The sequence below is a fragment of the Octodon degus genome, unplaced genomic scaffold (assembly GCF_000260255.1).
Source record: "Octodon degus isolate 3935 unplaced genomic scaffold, OctDeg1.0 scaffold00158, whole genome shotgun sequence".
In the NCBI taxonomy this organism is placed as follows: Eukaryota; Metazoa; Chordata; class Mammalia; order Rodentia; family Octodontidae; genus Octodon; species Octodon degus.
In genome coordinates this window covers 824,046-834,410 of record NW_004524734.1, presented here as the reverse complement: position 1 = coordinate 834,410, position 10,365 = coordinate 824,046, and the positions used below count along the sequence as shown (strand labels likewise).

General features: G+C 42.5%; 1 protein-coding gene across 1 annotated transcript in view; it reads right to left on the bottom strand.

Annotated features, from left to right (window-relative positions):
- Positions 1-3,991: 3,991 nt before the first annotated feature.
- Positions 3,992-10,365, bottom strand: part of Nwd2 (NACHT and WD repeat domain containing 2) — a 234,604-nt gene continuing 228,230 nt past the window's right edge. The window contains exon 7 of the mRNA XM_004642633.2: positions 3,992-10,177. Coding sequence (XP_004642690.1) covers positions 6,245-10,177 — 3,933 coding nt within the window. The 3' untranslated portion in view covers positions 3,992-6,244. The remainder of the gene's footprint in view (positions 10,178-10,365) is intronic.

The window sequence follows — 10,365 nt, the reverse complement described above, 5'->3', positions numbered from 1 at the left end:
TATCATGTCTGCATCTTGTACAGCAAATAACCACTAGGTAGAGAGTATGCAATGTGTTAATTATTGAAACTGTCCTACCAATTTGATTTGAAACTGTCTCATTGCTATTTGTCTCTCAATAAAACTATGGAAAAAATAAAATAAACTGTTCTTTCATAAGAAAAGAAATACTTTTAAGATGGTCCTGTGACCCTTGGTTTTTCAATATGTCCTGTTTTTGGTTCCATTTGAAAGCATTTGCCACACTCCAAAGATTTGGGATGTCCCCTTGTTGTAGTACCTCATCACTTTTTTTTTATATCATATATTTTAGGGAAGGCTCTACAGGGTGTTCAGGGTCTCACTACTAGGAACTCGTAGTGATTCTTCTGTTTACAGCCTCCCAAAAGCTGGGATTACAGGCGTGTGCCACCATGGCCAGCCCCAGGGGCGGGGCCAGCCCGGCAGGCCTGTGCTTGCTTGCAGGTGCTTTAGTCTGCTAAGCTATTTGGCCGGCCCTCATTACTTTTATAAGTCATTTGTTTGATTTAAAAAATCATGTGTCGCAACAAATGACTCTTGTCCCCGACTTCCAGTCATTGGCCTAATGAAGTCCATAGAATGTTGGTACACTTATCAGGCTATTTTGACCAGAAGGGCTTTGGGGTTTTTCTTGGGATTTTAAGCCTGGTTCCTAGACTAGCAGATTCAATATCATTCTAATTCAGTGAAAACACAAGTTCTTGGGACTTTCCAGTCAAATTGATTCAGAAATGGGGTGGGGGTAGTGAAGAAATTTGTGTTTTGACAAGTGATACACCATCCAGATTGAGAACTGCTGCTCTGAGTGCATTCAGACAGCTGGTTAAGTGAGGTCATCCAGGTAGGCTGACACTCTATAAGGCCAGAAGTGCTGTTGCTATTTGTCACCCCAAAGTACCAGCGTGATCTAATTTGTCATATTAACACTAAAACCAAACCTGTCATATGTTTGGGCAAAGTGGAATCTATGTTCTGGTCAGCTAACTTAGAGGCCAAATGGAAATCTAAGGGAACTCTGGTAAAAGAAAGAAGAAAAACTTAGGGATTCTTGATGGCCGTTAGATCATAGACGTTAGAATTTGTTCTGTTTTTTAGGTGTATTCATGTTTTTACTGGGATATAAATTGTTCCACCCTAATAACTCGTGGAACATAGAAAAACTAATTTATTTGAGTGGGTTTGTCATTATAGTGCCAAATTTGTCTAGTAGTTCTAAAAGGACTAAAAGTTCTTAAAATGTATGGTATCACTTTACACAACCCCAGAAAGAACACCAAAATCCTGCACCATTTTGATGTTGTAGTAAGTGGTCCCTGGCCTGTAATCCATCTGATCTGGAGTCCATCAGAAAAAGAATTTTCTGAGTCATTCATCCCCAAATACCATTCCATTCAGGTCATTCCCTGAATGTAATGCAAAATCTTTTGCACTACTCCTGTCACTACTTAAGAAATTCTAAAATCCCTGTGTACCAGTGGAAGCCATCCAAAATATATGTGAGCTCTCCATTTTTGCCCAATGTAGCTTCCTTCTTCTAAAAGGCCTTTATGATGATATTGGCAATGAAATCCTATTTATTTGTCAGACCTCAGTTGTCTCCTCTAGCTCATCCTTTTCAGTTTCCGGGTAGAGTCCATTGTGCCTCAACTGTGTATTCTTAGTGCCTGGGTTTCACTTTTATTAGCAACTTTTTTTTTTCTGTGTTTTAGGGAAAGGTCTACAGGGTGTTCAGGGTCTCACTACTAGATTGGACTCATAGTGATCCTCCTATTTATAGGACTCATAGTGAGCCTCCTATTTATATCCCTCCAAGTGCTGGGATTACAGGCACCACCATGCCCAGTCTCAATTGCCTCTCAGTGCACCCCGGGGGTGGGGCTGGCACAGTAAGCCCAGGGATGGAACCCCCAGCCCCTGAGCCTGCTTGCAGGTACTTTAATCTGCTGAGCTATTTGGCTGGCCCTTATTAGCAACTTTTCATCACAGATTTGCATCTGGTTTAGTTATGTCTCTTATTAATTGTAGAATTTTGGACAGGGATTATATAGAACTAGTTTTCATTCTAGGGCATAGTACATTGCACGTAGGAAGTATGCAGTATTTGTGGTATTATTGATTCTAGGAAGGGAGCTATTTAAATGGCAAACTCCGAGTTGCTTCATGGAAGAGTGCTTGCATCACATATGCGAAGACCTGGGCTTGCTCTCCCGCACAAAAACAAAACCCTTAAACCTAAAAGATGTAGATTGAAACCGAAGAAGGAAATTCCTGGTATAGGTAATAGAATGGTGTGAGTGTTGGTAAACTTTATTATTTTTATTATTTATTTATTTTTGTATTTTAGGGAAGGGTCTACAGGGTGTTCAGGGTCTCACCACTAGATCGGGCTCGTAGTGCTCAGCCTGTTTACAGCCTCCCAAGAGCTGGGATTACAGGTGTGCACCCCATGCCCAGTCTCAATCACTATCTCATCATGCCCCAGGGGCGGGACTTGCATGGCAGGCCCAAGGATTGAACTCCAGCCCCTGTGCCTGCTTGCAGGAGCTTTAATCCACTGAGCTATTTGGCTGGCCCTGTGTTGGTAAACTTTAAACAGAGATTGTAGCCATAAATAGATGAAGACAATAAATCTGGAATTTTTTTCTGAACCTTTTAAGTTTCCTTGAGAATGACTGTTTCTTGGCAACTAGATATTGTATAAAGTTGTTTTGTTTCCTTTTTCAATTGTTTGTACTTTTTCTCTTCTTAATTTCTTACGCATTTCTTTCCTTTTTTTTTTTAAGAAAAAAACTTTTACTTGAGAGACAGTATGGTAATAATTGGTCTGTCCTGACAAGAGGTGCATATTTAGAAGACTAGAATGACAGGCACTCCAAGCGTGACCCTTCTATCACACATTGTTATCTTCAGCGCAGTTGCTTGGTTCACAGGTATCAGCCTATATCGTTAGTCAGGGTGAGAATCCTACCAATTAACTGCTAGTTTCAAAAACCTGCTGATGTTTCTCAGGATCGTTGCCTTACTGCATTTCTTCCTACCAATTTTACATGCATATATCTGGTAATATAAATAACTGGTTGGAAGACAACACTATGTATTACAAGTACTGTGAAATTCATATTACTTTGTTAAGTGAAATTTTGTGTCACTTGTAATTTTTTCTGTTTTAATTCTCAGTTGAACTCTCGTTTATCTGCCTACTTATTACTTGAGATCTTCAATGTTGCTGTGGCTGACAAATAATCAGATGTGTGTGCAAGGGGTTTCTCAGACCCAGGTCTAAAAGGATGAATCAGAGAAGGACTTCCTTGGGTCTGATCTCTCACCTCTTTGTCATGATCTCTCCTTTTTCAGTCTCCGGCCCCAGAGAGCAGCCCATGACATAGAGAACTTGTTTCTTGTTTTTCTGTTATACCTGAAACTTTAGAAGACATAGCTATTTTATCTGTCTTTGTGTTCCTGATAAAATGCCTGACCTAATAAATAGTTACTGGATGAATTCATGAATTATTTCTGAATATGTGAAAATCCTGAGAGTTGGAAGCAACTTCCAGTGGTCATCCATGAACCAGGCCAATCTCTGCAAGTTAGAAAATACCTGGTAGGCCATAGTCCATGAATGCCTCCTGGGTACTGACTTCTATATTTTGACAGGCCTTGAGAAAGTTAATAAAAAAGATATTCATAATGCATTGAATTCTTGTTCAGCTCTTCTCCCTGGCCCTTTATATCTAGTTTTCCTATCTGCTGAAAATGGATTAATAACAGTACTCATCTCAGATGGCTATTCTGAAAACTAGTAGTACAAATCTAGTAATATAAATAACTATTTATATTACAGCTTACTACATGCAAAGCTCTGAGAACAGTGCCCAGTGATCTTATAAACATTCTGTGAATACAATTATTACTGCCACTGAAGGTCTTTACCTCTGCCAAAGATAGGGAAGAAATACCAATAGCACACAAATCTAAGTGTTTATCTTTTATTCATACAAACAATACATACACAAGACTGTATAGTGTTTAAAGACTGAAATAATTTTCTAGTGTAACAACTCTGTAACAAAATTTAACTAAATGTAACATTTATGAAAATATAAATCTCTGATTGGGTAATTCTTCCCAACAATACAAAGTTTACATAAAAACATTCAATATGAGCTATCAGTTGCAAACAAGTTAGGAAAAAATCATTCAAGTCACTTGTTATACTCTATTGGCTTTTACATAGAACATCCACACACTACAGGTAATCCATCTAGGAATTTAATTCTTAGAAATGTATGACATGGAGGTCCAACTGATAATGACAGGAGGAACAATGCATTGCCTAAAGAGCTAAGAAGAACTGACTCATACGATCTACTCCAGGTGACTGGTACATAGGTCTAAGCACTCTCTGGGCGACTACCTCCCTGGCTACTAGCTAAATCAGGGAAACATACTGAGAAAAGTCTTTCGCTATGGAGGGGGAGGGGTGCTTCTATCTGAATCACATCTTTGAATACTTACATGTTGAACTGCTTTCTGAGATGAAGTACAATTGAATTGGGTTCTCTCTATGTTCTACCATTTTTCCCCCTGTTAACATTAAGAATCAAAATGTCGCTATGTGTTTTTCTCACATTACTCCCAAATATCCCCAACAGGGCAACAGCAGAACCTATCACTACCTTTATTTTGTAGTTCACAAACATAATACACCAGTAAAGTTAAAGATCTGGCTAGGGACATATGAGTTCATGGCAGAATTGGACAAAAATGTTCCTTGTTCATTATTCTTATTAAAGTGACTGCCACTTTCAAAGAAAACCAAACCAAACCACAACTGCCAGCCCCTATGAAAAGTTATCCGAAGACATGCCATGTGGAAAATAGTAAAGGAAAAAAATCACTTTCACTTTCTTTGTAGCATTTTCTTTTGAATAGATGATGTAGGTTTTAAAAAATACTTGATATCATTTTACAGCCTCAGCTTTGAAATAGATAAGACTATAAAAGTCTCAGCAGAGTCCGCAGCCTGGAAGTATAACAGATAAAGAAGCATACATACAGTGTATAGAAGTAAGAAAGTGATTACAAAGAGGGATGATAAAGAACCTTTGGACACCCTTAAGATTGATGGAATATTTTAGCACAAAGACAGGCATATTCAGAGTATTTGTCCCAGAGTATTTGGTTATCTATCTGTGTTTTATACAGGAAAGAAGAGGAATGAGAGTAAGGCAAATGTCATCAGTATTTCTGAGATGGCATGTTCAGAAAGCTTGCTTTCTATTAAGAGATACTGCAGGATTTAGGAAATAATTTATGCTCCCATACAGTTGGCTGAATGGTACAGAATTTTTTATTAGTACAATGATAGAAATGACTGGTTGTTTTGATCAACGTTGTAATGCCCATTCTGTACTTCTTTACACTCAGCACAAGTATGCATTTTGAAAAAGATGTGGAAAAAATTGTGGTTTCTTATGAAACGTGTTCTTTTGCAGCCCCAGAAATAAATAAAGATTCCTATATTCCACTATACAGAAACCTGGCATGCACTTGTTGCAACTATACTTTAATGAGGACTGACTCCCCTTGTCCGGTAGCCCTAGGATAGCCACGGTTAGTCTTTGTCTCAGTCCAGTTTATGGTGTCACATTTCACGTTGTGTCTCTTGGGGACCTGGGAAGATATCTGGGCACTTTTGTTACATGATTTTGCACCGTTAGACCTTTCCTCTGCAGACTAGGTTTACACAGTTGTCAGGATCAGAAAATGTAGAGATTAAGGCTGTGTTTCTTTTATCACACAATCCTTTGGAATCCAACAGCCCTATCGTTTCTGTGATTTTAACTGTTTTTTGTAGAACTAACGCCAGTCCATACAGTTCACATGTAACTGTAGCCTGTCTCCTCTGAACCAGGAAAATCAACCGTACTGCTTCTTACCACACAGCTGAGTTTTAAAACTTTTATCCTCTCTCTTACAGGTGAAATAGCCATGTCTGTACCACTTCTAGAAATCCTCTGACAAAAATATGGCACCCAAAACTTATTTCACATTTCTGTGTGTTTCATAAATGTGTTAAAAAAAAACCCCAACCCTCAAATTCCAGCATCATTGCTTTCTTCTAAACAAATGAGTACTTTATCATTTGTGATCCAGAAGATCCTTTTCTTTTTCCCCTTATGTAGTGGATCATCTGTTTCCACGGAGCAGGACAAACATTGTGTCAGTTATCAGGGGTGTAGCCGTGGCCCCTGGGTTCTAGGGCAGAGCACACCCGGTCATAACAAGAGTTGTGTTTCTTCGAGGGTGTTGCTTCGCTGGACTCTGAAGAGTCACTCACTGTGATTGGGCTGTCTCTTGCGAAGACCTCGGTGGACTCCCTCCATAAGCAATCCACAGACGTTTTAAAAGAGTAGTTGTTAGACTTTGGCCTGGATGTCTGGGTTGCGTTGTTGAAAATCTGTCTGCTGTTTGAAGTGGCGATCTTGATCTTCAGCGCGGCATCCACGCGGTCCACTACCGTGTATATCCCTATACTCCCATCGTCGAATCCCACGATGATGTTCAGGTGCCTCTGCGAGAGAGCAAGGAAGGTTGGCGTTTTGTACAGGGAACAAGCACCGATGTTTTTGCCATCTGCCAGCCTCATGACAATTAAGCTGGATATCGCCCCGTTTTCATCGTCCTCCTCCCCATTTCGGAAACAAATGTACACCAGGTAGCGCCCATCGCGGGACAACCTCTGCCGCCAGATGGCGCCAGAGGCATGCACCACCCGTAGTTTACCGCTGTGTAAATCTAGCACGTTGATATTTTCATCTCCCCTCGATATGATGCCTAGCTTCCCATTAGGAGAAATTTCAAAATCCTCTAGATTTTTCAAAAAGTTGTTTGGAAGCTGCACGCGTCGACAGATCACCTCATCTGTCAGGCTCCAGATATTCACAGTCTCCGCTGAGGTGATAAACACGATGATGTCAGGACAGTCGGGGATCAACTTAAAATTCACAATGGTAGTGCCATCTTCGCAGCAGAACTTCTTGGTGATGCTTCCTGTCCAGAGACTGACTGCCAGCACTTTGCTTTTGGTCATTCCCACCACGAAGGTGTTTGCCGAGGTAATAAAGGCATTCTGCAACGTGGTGAGGATGTTGCAGACCCGGTGGCCCGTGGCCAGTCTCCAAACCCTGGAGGCATTTTCCTCACACAGGGACACCACAAATTGGTCATTGTGTGTAATCAGCAGCTGAGAGATTCTCTGCCCGTTGATTCGGAAGAGGTTTTCCCCACTGTTGGTGTGCCAGACATACTGGCTGCTTTTGTCATCTGAGGTCACCATTATGTCTCCAGCAGATGTTAACACACAGTGCTCAACTATCCCTTCATGCTTAAATACTGCTTCGATGAATCCACTGCTGAAGTTCCACTTATGAACACAATCAGAGCCATCGAGAGAGTAAATTATTTCCCCTCTGGCGGGCAACACCAGGCTCTGAATGGGCTTTCCAGTTTTATCTATGTTGGACATCGCTGTGATTATATCTATATCCCAAATAGAAAGAACACCACTCGTTGATAAAGACAGTAACATATTGTGGTGACTGGATCTCACCAACTTAACTATGGTGCCTGAGATTTCCTGCAGGCTCGCCATGCATTGGCCTGTGTCCCGCCTCCAGAAAAACACAGCTGGGGTATTCTCCATGGTAGCGATGATGCAGTCTCCATTCTTGGACAGCACAGCAGATACAAAGCGCTCATTGTGCTTGGCTCGGAACTTTTCAGCCACCTTCCACATGCCAGTATCTAAGAGTTCAATGCTGAGAGCCTTACAAATCAGAATTGCACTTTGGTCCTCTGAAAGTTCGATGGTGACCACCTCGCTGTCTTCTCTTCGGCAATCAAAGTCATCAGTCAGCTGTGGGTTGGAGATGTCTTCAGTATTCCAAACTGAAAGACTTCCCTCGCTATCTACCATTACCATCTCTTGAGCTGTGTCCAAAATAAGAAGAAACTTCACAAACCCGCCTGAAAACTCAGATGTCACAGTACATAACTTTTCTCCACTCCCTAAATGAAATATGGTGGTGGTGTTTAGGTACTGTCCACAGAAAGCATGCAGCCCATCCAGAGAGCACTGGACACAGGTCACTTCATACCAGCAGTGAAACTGGTAAAGGGGCCATCCATAGAGCAGATCAATGACGGTGACATCTTTGCTGGCCTCGAGCCATGCAAGGGCATGGTTGACAGATAGAGTAAATCCATTGATGTAGGTAGAGCTGCTTCCATGCTTGGTTCCTTTGATTTCTACTTCAGAAAGCAGACAAGAATTGACATTGTCATAAATCAACAAGGTGTTATTTGTTGTAGCAACCACAAGGTACTTTTCGTCACTTGTGAGCTTCATGCCTAGGATGACAGACTGGGCTGTGGTAATTTGCCTGAGGAGTTGGCGAGTTTCTACATCCCATGTACTGATGGAACCATTTTCTAGAGCTGTGAGGACAGTACTGGGGTTGCAGGTAGGCAGGATCTCTGTGACATGCAGGTGACTGGATGATAAGGGAAGGCGCTCGGGACTGTATGTCACATCCATGGACGAATGCAGTGGCACAATGGAGCAATACTTGGGCCCGTCTTTGTCACATTCCAAAAGAAGGTGTCTCAGTTTGGGCAGGGAACTTATGACAGGAAGCAGTCTTTGCTGTAGTTCTGCGGACAGGGAACCAGGAAATGCGGTGACCTTGTTTTTGATGCTGCGAAGGGTGCTGGCCAGGAATTTTAGCTCCTTCTCTTGTGAATGATTATAAGCCAGCTCGATGTCTGAAAGTACTTTGTCAAACTGGCCAATTTTGATCATGGTGTAAAGCCAGCTGAAGTTCATGATGATGCCGTAAAGCAGGTCGTCAGTTTTCCCACACCTCGTCAGGTGGTACAAAAGCTCAGACATTTTTCTGTGATTGACAAAAAAGATGTCAGGTTCCAGTGGATTGCACTGAAAAACCCAGGGCTGGTCTGGGGCCTGCCTGTCAAAAGAGGCCTGTTCCATGAAATGCTTTTCTTCCTCAAGTAGGCTTCTATTTTCCAAGTCAAGACAACCATTCAAGTAGGTGTCTTCAAAGCAGAATGCTTTTCTCCGGCCCCCTGACCACACCCCCAGAAAATAATCTGCCAGGATGGTGTGCATTTCACGCAGGTCACTGTCCTGCTGTAGATACAGCTTCTGGGCTATCAGCTGCAGATGTCTGTTGGCCCAGACCAGGAGTGTGACATTCTTCACGTGTCTTTCTATTAAGTATCCACTGAGACCCTCCTTCAGCCTTGCGATGTACAGGTAAGGTACTCTCAGAGGATTGCTGGGCCTGGTGTTTTCGTTGAGCTCGTTCATGACGCTGTTGTCTAGGGCTAGCACGTCCTCCAGCTCCATCTCACTCAGACCCATTTTGGCCATGGTAATATAACCAAGAGCCCTAGAGACCAGTTTCTGGCCACACTTCTTCTCTAGGGCCCAGAATAACTGCTCTATACTTTCGTGAACGGTGACACAGAGGGAGGATTCATCAACATCTTTGTGAGACCGCCAGTGTCTCACTTCCCTGAAGGTCAGGTTCACGAACATTGGCAGTGTGCACTTGGAGAATGCGTTGTTCACGTAAATCTGCTGGCCTGACGTGACCTTCCTTTTGACCCGCAGCAGCTGGTGTTTGAGGACCTGGCTGCACATCTTCCTGTCCCGGGGAATCAGCTCGATGTAGTTGTCTTCTTCATGGATAAGGCACCTTAGTTTCTGCAGGATCCCATGCTTATTGGGCAGTGTGGAGAGGACTATCCGCACAAAGTGGGGGAGGTGAGCTGGGAGCCACCACAGCTTCCTGGCATCGTCATTCTCTGAGAGCTGCTCCAGGGCATCGAATATTATTACCAGAGGTCTCTGCAATGAAGACTCATTCAAAAGGTTTATAAATAAGTCCCGGAGGTCATGGATCTTTTTTGGGTAGCTTTGAACCAGACAGCGGTAGTTAATGGCCAATTGTTCACAAACGCTTAGGAGGAGAGGTCTAAGGTCAGTACTCATGTCCGTTGTGCCAAGAAATCTCACAACTATTACTGGGTCGGATTCTGGTCCCGTGTCTTCATGCAGCCAGCCATAAGCCTGGAACACACATGTGGAATTAGAATGAGGCTGTGAATTCACAGGGTCACAATCCAACACTCTCTCTTTACAGAGTGGCTCACAGACTTCTGGTACCATGCACCATGCAGAGAACAGCCTAGAAGTGAGAGACACAAAGCCCCTCTGGGAAGGCCAAAGAGTTGTCACTAAGCTCATGCACCAAAAAC